This window comes from Pelodiscus sinensis, chromosome 14, assembly GCF_049634645.1.
Source record: "Pelodiscus sinensis isolate JC-2024 chromosome 14, ASM4963464v1, whole genome shotgun sequence".
Taxonomy (NCBI): domain Eukaryota; kingdom Metazoa; phylum Chordata; order Testudines; family Trionychidae; genus Pelodiscus; species Pelodiscus sinensis.
In genome coordinates, this window is record NC_134724.1 from 20,745,078 (window position 1) to 20,759,484 (window position 14,407).

Consider the following 14,407-nt stretch of genomic DNA (forward strand, 5'->3'; position numbering starts at 1 on the left):
TTGGGCGGTAGGTTGGTCTCTCCCAGATAAATGGGCATAGACCGCAACCTAAACCCCCGTTTGCAAGCAAGCCTAGAGCAAAGCTAGGGAGTGGGGCCTCCGTGCAGTCAACGCGAGGACCCGTCCCCACACGGGTTTGGGGGGGAAAAGGGGGTGGCGGGCTATTACAACCTTTGCCAATCCGAGCAGGCTTTGTATGCATTAATAGAATACACCGCTTGCCGGGATTGGCTCAGCGCGGTACATACAGTATCAGCACAGGGACGTTCTGTATAGGGGGGTAGTCTTATACGGCGAGTATAGGCCAAAACCTATGTTTTACCTGGAAAATTAGGGGGTCGTCTTATACGCCCAGTCGCCTTATACGCCGGAAAATACGGTATCTATCTTTTATGGCCCCCAATGAATCCCCGAGCGCCGCTCAGGACTAAGGATGAGCTCGGGCGTATTCGCAGCTCCACGTACCCGAACCTGCCGGGAAGCTGACAGCGTGCAGCGCTAATCACAGGTAGAGAGACATTTTCCCAGTCCGCAGCTGCAGAGATCGGGAAATGTCTCAGTACCTGTGATTGGCGCTGCGCGCTGTCAGCTTCCTGGCAGGCCCGAGCTCATCCTTAGACTCTTCACCACACACAGCCACAAAGGCAAGGGGAAAGATGCAGCGGTGAACCAGCTTTATTCACACCTCAAAGCCTTTGGAACAAAGCTGCAACTTTTCATAAGGCTGTTGTCACAAACACAGCCCAATACCATACATTTTTCAGAGTTGCAGGAAATAATGAACAGTTTTCCACAGGACAATATCAGTGCGCAAACGAGCAGGTATGCAGCAGACATCGCATCTCTGGCTGGGGAGTTTAAATGGCGCTTTCAGGATTTTTCAGCTATTGAAAAGGAGATCAGCCTTTTCTCCTCTCCATTCTCTGTTGACCCCAATGATGCTCCAGATCAGCTGCAGCTCGAGCTCATTGAGCTGCATTGTGACAGCAAGTTACGCAGTCGTCACCAACAGCTCTCTCTTGTGAACTTTTACCGCCAACTGGATAAGAGACGGTTTCAAGAGATTCGAACATTGGCTAAGAAAATGCTGAGCTTGTTTGGCTCAACATATATGTGTGAGAAGACATTCTCTGCTATGAACTTTAACAAGAACCGCGTGAGGACAAGACTAAGTGACTCTCACCTGCGTGAGATTTTGCGCATCAAAACCACTGCCTTTGAAAAAGATCTAGCCTATGTGCTCCAGTCCAGATCTCAGTTTCACCCTTCACATTAGTGCAGGCAAGTTTTTTTTTTCAATTGAGATGAATACATTGTAAAATCTCAGTTAATGTCAGTTGGTCTAAATCAGTTATAAATATATTTGGACACTACATGTATACTTGGTGTTATGTTCCTGTTCATATTTTTTGAACTGAAAAGTTGACAGACAACCTTTATTACCAACAATATGTAATGTACTTTACAATGTTCCTGACATATATTTCAGCTTCCTGGATTTTTTTTTCCATCTGGCCTTCAGATATGAAAGGCAGAGTGATGTAACACCTGTTTAGATTTGTCATCCATGTGACGAAATGAAAAGTATGCTGTTTGCAATAAACTTTGCATAAAATAGTTAATTTGCATTTAATTTTAATGGTTCAAAGAATGTCAGGCAAAATGGTCGGCCCTCACGCATGTTCACTTCATCAAATCTGGCCCTCTTTGAAAAAAGTTTGGACACCCCTGCCTTAGTTCTTCTGTTATGTGAAGGATTAAACAACATTTTCTTATCCACCTTCTTCACACTAGTTAAGATTGTATAGACCTCTATCATATCCCCATGTAGTTGTCTTTTTCAAGATGAAAAGTCCCAGTCATTTTAATCTCTCCGACTTCATTTCCCTAATAATTTTAGTAGCTTGTTTCTGCGTACACACAGAGGGCTTGACAAACGGCAGCGAAAGCTGCTCGCCAGCCCCGCAATGCTCATGTGCAAGAGCTGCAAACCCTGTGTATGTGTATGTGTGTGTGTGTGCATATATATATGAGTTGAGCAAACCGCACACAGTATTCAAGATGTAAGCATACAATGGATTTATATAGAAGCATTATGATACAGGTTGTACCTACAAAATCTGGTACTCTGGTCCAGTAACACTGGACTACAGATGCTCCCAAACCAGAGAGCCTGGGAACCTAAGAGGAGGAGAGCCAGCCGGGTGGGACATCAGAGTCACCAGCCCAGCTGGGGGTAGCATGGGACCAGAGCCGGAGCTCTCCAGAAGTCTCCAGGAACACAGGGCCAGGGCCAGAGCCCTGCAGCTTCCTCTAGCTGTTCAAGGCCAGGACTAGGGCTGAGCGGGGATGGGGTTATAGGCCCCACATCTGCTCCCACCTGCACAGGAACAGAGCCCCATGGCAGGAGCCAGAGCCTGTGCTGCCCAGGGAACCAGCAGTAACTGGGCAAGCAGCTCAGGTTGGAGATGGAGTGGGAAAGAGGGCTAGGCAGGGTTGCTTGCTGTGGCAACCTGCCAGCAGCAGGTGATAGGCTTGCAAGCCAGAGGTAGGAGACATTCCCTGGTCCAAAAATTCTCTTGTTCAGGACTGGTCAGGTCCCACTGATGCTGGACCAGAGAGGTCCAACCTGAAATTTCTGTTTTATCTATTACTTTTCTAATGGTTTTTAAGATCCTGTTAGCTTCTTTGACTACCACTACACACTGACCGGATGTTGTCAGAGAACTCCCCACAGACCGTTCTGTCCCTCCCTCCTTGCTGTCTCCTACAGAGGCAGGGAGAGGGAGCAAGAGCCAGTCCTGGGGGAGCCAGCTATTAGAGGCAGCCGAGTGGGGGCAAGGGAGTTTGTTGTGAAGCAGCCTCTGTCCAGACAGCCCATACCCACTTTGGACAGAGGCTGCTACACAGCAGCAGACCCTCTCCATGGTAGTCTGAGCTCCCTGTGGATAGGGCTGCTGCCACCTCTGTATCAGAGGCAGCAGTGCAGGGCGGCAGGCAGAACTGGTCTGCTCAGGGAGCTGGTTTTTAAACTGGCTCTACTTGCAAACTGACTCCCACCTGCCACCCCACACTGCTGCCTCTCATAGAGGCAGGGGGCTCCCCAGGAGTGGGGCCGGGAGTGTGCTAGCTGCTGGCCCCACTTCTGGGGACAGAACTATTGAATACAGTAATTCCTCATTTAACACGGTAGATAAGTTTCAGAAAATGATCATGCTAAGTGAAAATGTGTTATGTGGGGTCAATTTTCCCATTGAAAATAAAGGAAAAGGTTGGGGGTTGTGTTTCAAGTGCATGTGTGCTCGCAGCTCCAGCTTGCACTTGGGACCAAGACATAAGGCTGGGGGAGAAAAGGGACTGGGTTATAGCAGGGAGGGGAGGTGTTTGGCTCTGGAGAAGGGAAGGGAAGGACAGGGGAGGGGGCTTGCAACCAGCAGCTGGGTTTCCCCAGCTGGCCGGTCACCGGCAGCTGTGCGGGGCTTCTGCCGCCTCCCTGCAAAATGGTAGAGGTTTGCCGATCGCAGTGCAGTTCCCTGGTGACCTCCTCTGGCCAGATGCCTTGCGTCCGGCCAGAGGGGGTCACCGGGGAATGCTGCTGCAAGCGGCAAACTTCTGCCGCTTTGCAGAGAGGCAGAGGAAGCCTTGCGCAGCTGCCAGCCACCGGTGGGCCCTAGGGGAAATCGTGCTATTGCGGGGACGGGGTTGTGTTGTTTGAAAAATGTTCCCTAAAAAAAAAAATCGTGCTATCATGAAAACGTGTTAAGCAGGCACATGTTAAGTCAGGAATTACTGTAGTCATGTTACCGCTAAAGTGTGATACGGTTACACAACTATTCAATTACACACTAACATCCCTAGATGTTCCTTTTCAAATATACCTCCTTTTCATTTGACCAGTAAAGTATGGTCTTTGGGCTCCCCAGCTGTATTCCTAAAAGTGTAGCTTGGAAAAATTAACCAACAGGCTTGACCCAGGCATGACAAACAGTAGGTTGAGGATATTATCTTGAGCCCCTAACATGAATACTTGCTATACCAATTGTTTGTAAGGCCCTCTCTACTCTCGAAAAAGGTATATAGCTATATCAGCACACAGTAGGAATGTGACAGTTTAACCATTTAACCGGTGGGGCTGGAGCAGCTCCCTGTCTGCAGTTGGCCCAGTCACCCCACAAGCAGGGGCTGCTTCGACTGGGACACCGAAGCAGTCCCTGCCTGCAGGGTACCCTGGCCCACTGGAGCAGCCTCTGTCCACAGCGAGCCAGGGTGTGCCACAGTCAGGGGCTGCTCCAAACAGGATGCAGGAATAGCCTCTGCCTGCGGTGTTCCAGTCCAGCAGCAGGCAGGGGGACACTCCAATCGAGCTGGAGCAGCCCTCCCATTTGACTCTCTTTAGTCAGTTCACTGATTAAATTATATGTTTAATCAGTTAGCAAAATAAATGGGATTTTACAACCCTAGCGTACACACTTAGTGAACACACGGCTTATACCGCAAGAGTTATTTTGCTGGTATAGTTTATAGAAAAATAAAATAGTTATACTGACAAAGGGACTATGAGGATTTAACTGTCTCTACACTAGAGCTTTTTCCAGCATAGCTATGTCAGTTAGGGTTGTGAATTTTCTCACATTCCTGACATAGCTCTATGAGCAAAGCTTTTAAGCGTAAACCAGACCTTAGTGGAGGGTACTCTTGCACCCCAATAGCTCCTACCCTACATACCATGTCAGTGGCAAGCAGCAGTGTTTTGCCTATGACTAATTAAGCAATTGGGATGCTCTCATTTGTACTTGAGGTTCTTCACAGCAATCCTTGATTTTTGGAATTTTATACTCAGTTACTTCCATATACTTCACATGGTTACCTTGAAAATCACGTAGGCGCCAGAGTTGAAACAAAATTCAAATGCACACCTGTGAGATTCCATCAACATAGTACATCTGCTCTGAAGTTGTTTAACAACTTCAAATTGTTAAATTTGACACTTCACATTGTTAAATTTGATGTGTAAAGCTCTAAATGGGTTGGATCTTAGGTATCAGAGAGTCCATTTCTCTTCCCCTATGCAACAGTACAAGACACCAGTTAGGGAGATAAGAAAGAAGGCAGCTGGTAGCAGAACTTTCTCAAGGATTACTTAGATTTCAGCCACTAGTGAAGCTGTATCAAAGTGAAGAGGAATTAGGCCAATATAACTGTTATCCAGGGATGTGGATTTTCCACACCCCTGCGCAATATAATTATACCACAAGTTAGTAGCACATACCAAGTCTTAGTTACACTAGAACAGTGTGATCTGCACCAATGCAGTTTACTGCAGGGTAAACTGTGCCAGCAATACACAGTATCTATGCTAGGGATTTGCACAAGTGTAACTTTATGGATGCCTGAAAACCCAAGGTAAACAAAGCCCAAGGGAAAAAGAATATGCTACCCAAGACTAAGAAACCTGTGCTTTAGAATATGGTAAGACCTGTCATTTCTCATAGCCACTTGGTATTTATTCTTCAGAAAGTTCTTTTCTTTTTGCTGCTTCCAAGCTAATCTTCCTCCATGGTCACTGACCTGGTTTTCAGGGTGCTGAGCACTTGCAACTCCCACTCAAGTAAATGGAAACTTATTCACAATCTTTGAAAAAAAATCGGCCTACTTTTCTTTCTATTAGATTTTGTATACGTGCCCTAGACGTCAAAGAAAAAACACTGAAAATGCCTAACATTGATATATGTGTGTTAGCAAAAACTAATTCATGAAATAAAATATAAACATCTCATTTTATATTTCATTATCTAATACGGGAGTTAAACATCACTGAACTACAACCCCTTTCTGACAATAAACATTACTTCACAACCCCAAGTTGGTGGATCGAGGCCTTCGCCCGCCCAAATTGTCCTAGGTGGGTAAGCTAAAGCCCAAACTCCTCTACCCCAGGGAGGTGTAGGTATTGGGAAGGGAGCAGAGGTCCAAGAGTTTCAGACTCAAGCAGATTTGCTGGGAAGCAGGACTGAAGACTGAACTCCATAAGCTTCAATTTTAGCCCAAGCAGTGGGGCTCGGGCTCAGACTTCAGCCCTGCACCACAACAAATCTAAGCCAGCCCTGGTGACCCCATTTAAATGGGGTTGTGACCTACTTTTGAGTTCCTGACCCACAGTTTGAGAACCACTGATTGAATCAGTGTTAAAATATCATCACGAATACCAACTTGTTTCTGATTTTCCAAGTATTAACACAATACCACAATGTTTGAATTCAGAACAAGGTACTTTTTCCATCACACCACCAAAAGATAACCCTCTTTCATTTGAACTCAAAATGATGTTATTAGTACTGTACCTGCATAGAGCCTAAAGTATTTGTTTCCATATGATAATGCTTCTCAATACCACTTCCAATGCATTAAATTTATTTTCACAATATATATTATCTATCAGGCTGCATCTAATAATGTCTAAGGAAATAAAAATTCGTCATGTTCTTGAATCATTTCCTTGTAAATAATCATAGTTGTTTATTCTGTAACTCCCACACATCATCACGGATCAACATAAGTATGCAGGTTGATATTAAAAATCTGAGCTAGAGTACAGACTTAAAATTTTATTATTTAATATGCAGTTTGTCAGAAGCAAAGCTTCAAATTTTTTGTTTTATCATGCCAACCGTTTAATCTAACAATGAAGCAATTTTGTGTTTAACCAGTCGTTAACCACTGGCTGCAGGCATTGCTCCAACCCAGCCCTGCCCTGCCACAGGGGGCTGCTGTAGCACCAGCTCACTAAGCATTGGGGACTGCTGGCTGCTCTGGCCCAGTCCCTCCATAGTTGCAGGGGCTGCTGCTGCTCTGACCCTGCAGTATGTTGCGGCCAGGGTGATACCAGCTGCACTGTCATGGGGAGGGGAACCCACGGGTTAACTGGTAAGTATCCCTATTGCTAACCAGTTTCTAGAAAATATAACCAAAAATTCAACATGATATATGTTCAGAAAAAAAGTCTGCTCTCAGAGAACAGGCAAAATGAATAGTAAAAACTTTCTGTCATGTAGAGGTAGGTCAAGATATTTAATTATGTCAGTACAATTTTCTTCTCACACCCCTATAATTTAAAATATGTCTGTGTATCAGTAAAATGCAACTGTACAATTCAGAATGATAGAAAACTTTTCATTGAGCCAGAAAGCATACACTTACATATTTTACAAATGTTATTCCCCTAATAAATGCTATCTTGTATTGACAGCCAAGATCCAGTTGTGTTTTAACTATGCCCCTCAACTGTACTAAGCTTTGAATGGAACAGATCTGAGGGTATACATGTTGGCCTCACGAAAGATTAAAACAGTTTCTTAATGTAGACCTCTATAGCGAGGACAGTTGTTATTATTTGGATAGGCCCAAAACCTGTTTTCAGAAAGAACATTCTTTATTTGTGCTACTAATTGAGAATTGTTTCTGACCCCTTACTTTTGGATTTGTGCTTGTTACAGTTCATTAGGCAAACCGGATTCTTGAAGTATATTGGGTACTGAACCTGTATTTCACATATGCTTAACATTCTGAAGAAAAGAACGCAGTTTCAGTTTATATGAATTTTTTTTTTAATCACATATCTTATTCAAACCAGCTTTTATCCTAATTGAAATCCCTAATAAATACATTCAATTTTATATACAGGACATAACTATTTCAAAGTTCATTTTACATGGCTACACACAAATTTAGTACTAATACTTACTGTTTACTCCAGATTTCACCCAATTAGATCAAGCAAAACACACTTTAGCAGAGGGCATAAAAATATTTAAAACTGATTTAAGAGGTAAATTATTAGAATCCTTCTCTGGGTTTGTAGTTAACAGCCCTATATTTAAAAAGAGCTACTTTCAGGGGTCTAGTAGCATGTAAAACAATTAGATTCTTAGAAGCGACTGACAATACAACTGTTCAAACAAAGGTGCCTTATGAGAATAACTTTACATGTATATTATATATTTAATTCCAAAATGGGCTAATTCATCTTGAGTCAAAAACAAGCCCTTCTGAGCTGAAAATATTTCCAAAGACGCTACAATGGATATCAACAGTAAGGTGCACTCCAGGCTAAAGCAAGGCAGGAAATGCAAGGTCAGATTGGCACAGTGGAGGCAAGAGTGGAGCAATGCTGAGACCCTGGAGACAGAATCCCTTTGAGAAAGTACATTGCTGAGATACTGGAGAAGGCTTCTCATCTAGTCACTAATCTGTTTCTCACTATAACACTGGACAGGACGAATAGACAGGGCCTCAGCAGCACACACACAATTGGGCTTCAGAAACAACTTATGTGCACTGCAGTTGCTGGGACCACAAGTCACGAATATTAACCAAGCTGGCCCTAGTTTGAGAAGAAGGTAATGCAGACACCCCCCATCACTTAAACATACATATAACATGCATCCTGCCACACACATCTTTCCCTTCCTTGCACTCAGAAAGCTTGGTCATCCTTCCCCACACCACAGCCTCCCAATTCTCATGGCATACAACCTGAATCCCACCACACAGAACCCTTACCTCCCATTCCCCAAGGCTGCCAACTTTGGACGGACATATTCCTGGAGGTTTCAGCATATGACATACTTGTCAATTACATATTTTTAGTTCCTGGAAACTCCCAAGCACCCACAGTGCTGTGCAAACCCCCACATACCCTAACACTACAGCCTCCCCTCCGCTTGCCACACATACATCATGCACCCCACTACACATACCCTTTTTCCCCTACAATGAAACTGCTTTATTTCTGCAAGCTTCCTAGCGCCTCACCCACCACAATTCCACAACTTACATCTGACCCACCACACAGACCCATCCCCCTAGAGCTCAGCAAGCTCCTCCATTTCTTGACATTACCAGAGCATCCTGAACACACGCAGCACATTCAATTTGCATACCACCACACACAAGTTATCCCTCAGTGCTCAGAAAGCTCCCATCCACTCATCCTACTGGCCTCCCCACCCCATAGCCAACATCCAGCCCACCAGTCCCTCAACCTGCCCAGTGCTCAGCAAACCCCCATTTCCTCACCCACCACAGCCTCCCGAGCCTCTCAGCATATGCAACATGCCCCCCATCATACAGACGCCTGCCCCCCCAGAGCTCAATCACGCCCATCCCCTCACCCAAACATCCAACAGGCACCCCACCATACACGCCCTGTCCCCCCCAGAGCTCAGCGAGAGCCTCAGCCCTCCCACGCCACAGCCTCCCTCCCGCCCCCCACAGCGCACCTCAAACCCCGCCATACAGACCCGTCCCCCCGAGCTCAGCGAGACCCCCTCCCCCCATCCATTCGCACGTCGCAGCCTCCCCACACCTACACCCACGCCCCTCCGGCGTACAGCCACCCCGCCAAGCCCTTCCCGCGCCCAGCCCTGCGGGCGCCCCCCCGTGCGGCGGGGTCCCCGGAAGGCCGGCCGGCCCGCCCGCTCTCCCCAACAGGAAATCCTGGCTGGGCTGGGCGCTGCGGAGGGAGCCGCGGCGCCGGGTTCCGGGGGAAGTGGAATTATTTTTTACCAGCGAAGAGATCAACTTCCACATCCGGTAACAGGGCCCTACAAAGGCACAGACTGACCTGGAAAAGCTTGGCCGGCCCGGGGGGGTGCGGGAGAGACGGGACACGGCGCTGGGGCCTTACCGTGCTGCCTGCCCGGCCGTCACCGCCGTCCACAACAACAACCACGGGCGCCAAAGGCCGCCTCTCAACGGCGCCCAAAAGCCCCACACAAAAGTCCCTGCTGCTGCGCCTGGCGGAGGGACACAGCGGGCGGGAGGGGAGAGACGGCTCAGGCCAGCGCAAAGCTCCCCCTCTGCGCTTAAGCAGGGGGACCCCGGCCTGACGAGGGGGTAGCGCTTTGAGGGGCGCATGACACTTACCATTGGGGTGCGGGGATTATCTTATTACACAAATATCCCTGACAAAAGGGGGCTTGGCGGAGGGATACGGCCTCGGTGCACTCTACAACGCATGCGCAGAGATCGGAACGAGCGGACGGGGGTGGGGGCCATGTTCCGTGCCTGCGTTGTTTCCCGCCGGTAGGGGGAGGGGGCCGCAGTCCTGGGTGACAGTTTGGGCTCAGCAGGCCTCCGCCATGCGGTGACAGCAAACCCCTCCCTCGTATAAGCACGGCCACCAGGAAGATTCCCTGCGAGCTTGGCGGGCTGAGCGCGTCGCCGCCCACGGAGCTGCGAAGGCGGGGTCAGCGCTGCCAGCCCCGGGCGCTAGCCTGCAGCGTGTCCCCGCCGACCGGGCGCAGGTAGTTCGGGCTTCGTGTGGTTAGCAGCTGTTAATCGTAGCTGAGCCCCCCGAGGGGTTTGCCCTGGCCCTGTGCGGCAAAGCCAAGCTGCGGGGCCTTGCGAGCGGGTGGGTTCGCTGGCTGGCTGGCTGTAAACTCGCACCCCCGGAATGAGCCAGCGCAGCCCTGCCCTCCTGTCCTGGACTCTGCCCGCTTCACCGCTGCCCCAGCCGCTCCCACTCAAATCCCCTGCCTTCCACTCCCCCACGTGTTCCAAGCCTTCCTCCCCCAACTACTCAGAGCCTTGAGTCCCTGCTACCACAGTTGCTCCAGTTCTTGGCCCCCACAGCCACCAGGAAAGGCTATCGCTTATGTTGCTTTTTTTGAGGTGGGGTGAGTAATATTTTTATTGGACCAACTTCTGCTGGTGAAAGAAAACAGAATGCGCAGCTCTGGATCAAAGGCACTTACAGTGTCACAGCAAAATAAAGGGTGGAACAGATATTTAAGTGTAAAGAGTTAACACATAAAAGACCATTCAAGATGAAGTGTCACATTAAAATCTTGGTAGTCACTCATAAGCCATTCTTGTCCAATGTAATAAGTCTTTATGAAGTCCCTGATTTACACTGTCCAGAAAAGTTATGAACTTAAACGCTCAGGCTCACCATTTGAAGATGTTTGTGTCAATTTCCTTTAGGATGTAAAGGGGCAACTGGTTTCCTGGTAAGCACTGCCTTACCAGCATGCTTTCTGGGGTAACCGGTTAACTGGCACCCAGCTGAACCAGTCTGGATGGGTCCACTACACAATGGGTTTACTACATATAGTTTAACCAGTTAACATTTTCAAACAGGATTGTACATTCCTAGTTTTCTATGAAGATGAGTACCTGAGAGTAGGCCTATGCTTAAAACCCTACATCGGCACAGATGCAGTTGTACCTCTTGCACGTAAGTGAAGATGCTCCTATGCTGACAGGAGAGCTTCTCTTGTCAATGTAGTTAGCTTCCTCCTCTCAGGGAGGCAGATTATGTTGACAGGAGCAGCTCTCCTATTGGCACAGCAGGGAGTTAGGTTGGTATACCTACATTTCTTAGGAATGTGGGTTTTACTTACCCCCAACTGACAGTTATACCAATATAGATCTGCAGTGTAGTGGTCTGAGAGGTCAGCTACAGAATGGTAATTTTATGAAATTTTGTTATTTCTGTAGTCATTAATAATTAGATTTCTTTTGTTAAAATATCATTTTATTGGACTTAAAGTAATATTTTTAAAGCAGCCTTTTTTTGTACTATAAATTGCTTTACACACGTCAGCAGAAAGTACAAATCATCAACATCATCAAAAAATTTGAAATCACCTCAGAAATATTAATGAATTAAATGCCACTATGCCTCTGTGAAAGAAGTCAGTTTAAAATCCCCCTTTTACAGACAGGGAACTATGTTACAGAAAAAATAAGTGAGTTTTCCTACTGACAGATGTGGGGACAGAATTTGAGGGTCATGGCTAAGTATATTATGCTCAGACCACTACACCACAGTCAGACTTGCACATTTCCTGCCTGCAGAGTCCACACTTATCTTACAACTCCAATGAATTCTATTCTATTTTACTCCATCAATTTCAAATATTTTATGTTTTGTTCACACTTGTTCTGATGAGAGGACCAGTTGCTTGTCTTTCTAGAGCTCATTAGTGCTGTTTCAATGTGTCAGCCAGAAGGTGACACTATAAAGCATACCCCAAATCAAAAAAGACAGAGGCTGCAGAGGCATTAATGGGCCACTCTACCTTCAGTAGTGCTTTACAATATGTACTAACTATGCTAAATTATCTTTCCACTCTGTATTTTATTGTGATACTAGGAATAACTTTCCCAAACATAAAGAGTCCTATGTAGCTCAAACATTGTCTCTCTTACCAACAGAAGTTGATCTAATATCACATATTATCTAGCCTACCTTTTCTCTAACATTGGGGGCACTGAAACAAGGGGCCAAGAAGCCACAGTCTTCCCACTTTTGGGGCTCCTACCCCTCAGCCTCCTACCCCTCTCACCCTCCCTGAGACCCTTCCCTGCAGCCAGGCTGGAAGTTGGAGGCCAGCCTGGGTAAGAGAAGATCCAGGCAATTGTGGGGAGCAGCAGACCATCCAGCTGGCCTGTGTCCCTGCCTGCCTGACTTCCATCCAAGGCAGGTGGAGGGTCTGCAACTCCCCGTACCTGCCCAGGTAGCTCTTACCATGACCCAGATGTGGCTATTCAGCCTAGGGACATGAAGGACTAGTCAAATAACCAACTATCCGATAAGCAAATGCTTATCAAATAGTCAACAGGATAGTGGACTAGTCGCTTTCTCCCCACCCCCACTTCAGATAGAGGCCAGATCAGATAGAGGCAGTGGGGTGGGGAGAAGAGGGGGTACTTCAAAGAGGCCAGACCCTGGGCTCCATGTGGCGCTGCCAATTTGAAATGCATGTGCAGCCCAGGGCCAGCTGCAGCGTTCCCAGGCTGCATGCAGTGTTTCAAAGCGAAAGTGCTGCATGGAGCCTGGGATCACCCTGGGCTCTATGCAGCGCTGCTGCTTTGAAGCGCCACAGGGAGCCTGGTGCCAGTCTCCTTGCGGCATTTCAAAGCAGCACCACTGTGTGGAGCCTGGGATCAGCTGGAGACTTCCCCGCTGACCTTGGCTCCGTGCGGTGCTGCTGCTTTGAAGTGTCGCGAGGAGCCCGACAATGGCCGAGGTGCCCTATCAACTAACCGAATATGCAAAATGCATCAACTATTCAATTAGTCGATACTTAACATCCTTAATTTAGCCAAGTCCCTGCCCCAGGCCTGAAGCTAGAGCCAGATCAGAGTAAGAGCCACACAGGCTGGCAGCTGTGCGGAGCTGTTAACCCTCCACTTGATCTGGGCAACAGTTAGACTGAGGGTCGGTCTTGGTTCCAACTCCCCACCACAGGTTTGGCTGGGGGAGGAGTGGGCCACTGAAGAGGTGAGGCCTCATCTCCCTCTCCCTGCAACTTTTAGAAATAATCCATTGCCCCCAAGGCCATTAGGGGCAGAAAAGGCTCCAGAGCAGATTCTGGCAATTACAGGATGGTGAGCCTAATTTCAGTACTGAGCAGACTGGTAGAAACTATAGTAAAGAACAGATTTGTCAGATACAAAGATACATGCAATTTGTTGGGGAAGAGTGAATGTAGATTTTCTAAAGGGAAGTCATGCCTCCCCAATCTATTAGAATTATTTGAGGGAATCAAGAAGCATACAGATAAGGTGATCCAGTAGATAGAGTGTACTTGAATTTCCCTCACCAAAGGCTCTTAAGGAAACTAAGTAGCCCTGGGATAACAGGAAAGGTCCTTTCATGGATCAGTATCTGGTTAAAAGATAGGAAACAAAAGGTAGAGATACATGGTCAGTTTTAATAATGGAAAGAAGTGAACAGGATCTCGGATCTGTGATGGGCAACACATTCATAAATCATCTAGAAAAGAGGGCAAAGAGTTAAGTGGCAATATTTGCAAATGATACAAAATTATTCAAAGTAAGTCAAAAATAGTCTATGAGGAGATACAGAGGTATTTCACAAAAACTATGTGATTGGGCAACAAAATGGCAAATGAAATTCAACACTGATAAGTGCAAAGTAATGCACTTTGGAAAAAATAATCCCAACTATACATAAGCAATAATGGATAGCAACAGATAATTTAAAATCTAAGAAAAACAACTTGGAGTCATCGTGGTTAGTTCTCTGAAAATTTTGGCTCAGCAGTGGTCAAAAAAATTTAATGTTAGGAACCATTAAGAAAGAGGTAGAAAATAATACAGAAAATATCATAATGCCACCATATAAATCCATGGTATGTTCACACTATGAATACAATTCTGGTTGCCCTGTTTCAAAAAAGATATAAAGTGAAACAGGAACATTCAGAGAAGGGCTACAGTCATGATCAAGGTTATAGAAGAGCTTCCATAGAAAGAGAGAAAAGGGTTTCTTCAGCTTGGAAAGGAGGTAAATAATGGGGGCCATAATAGAAGTCCATGAAAATCATAAATGATGTGGAAAAAGTGAATTATGAAGTATTATTTATCTTGTCAAACA

At 46.6% G+C, this 14,407-nt stretch overlaps 1 protein-coding gene across 3 annotated transcripts in view; it reads right to left on the reverse strand.

The window, feature by feature from the left end:
* The window catches only part of GABPB1 (GA binding protein transcription factor subunit beta 1), a 53,190-nt gene extending 43,126 nt beyond the window's left edge, over nucleotides 1–10,064 (reverse strand). Inside the window, exon 1 of one of the 3 annotated variants that reach the window (XM_006139236.4) lies at nucleotides 9,925–10,064. In XM_006139236.4, the coding sequence (XP_006139298.1) occupies nucleotides 9,925–9,927 (3 nt within the window). In that variant the 5' untranslated portion in view covers nucleotides 9,928–10,064. Of the gene's footprint in view, nucleotides 1–9,622; nucleotides 9,754–9,924 lie in introns of those variants that run through there. The other 2 variants (XM_014581654.3, XM_014581653.3) reach the window with 2 other exon arrangements.
* Nucleotides 10,065–14,407: the final 4,343 nt, after the last annotated feature.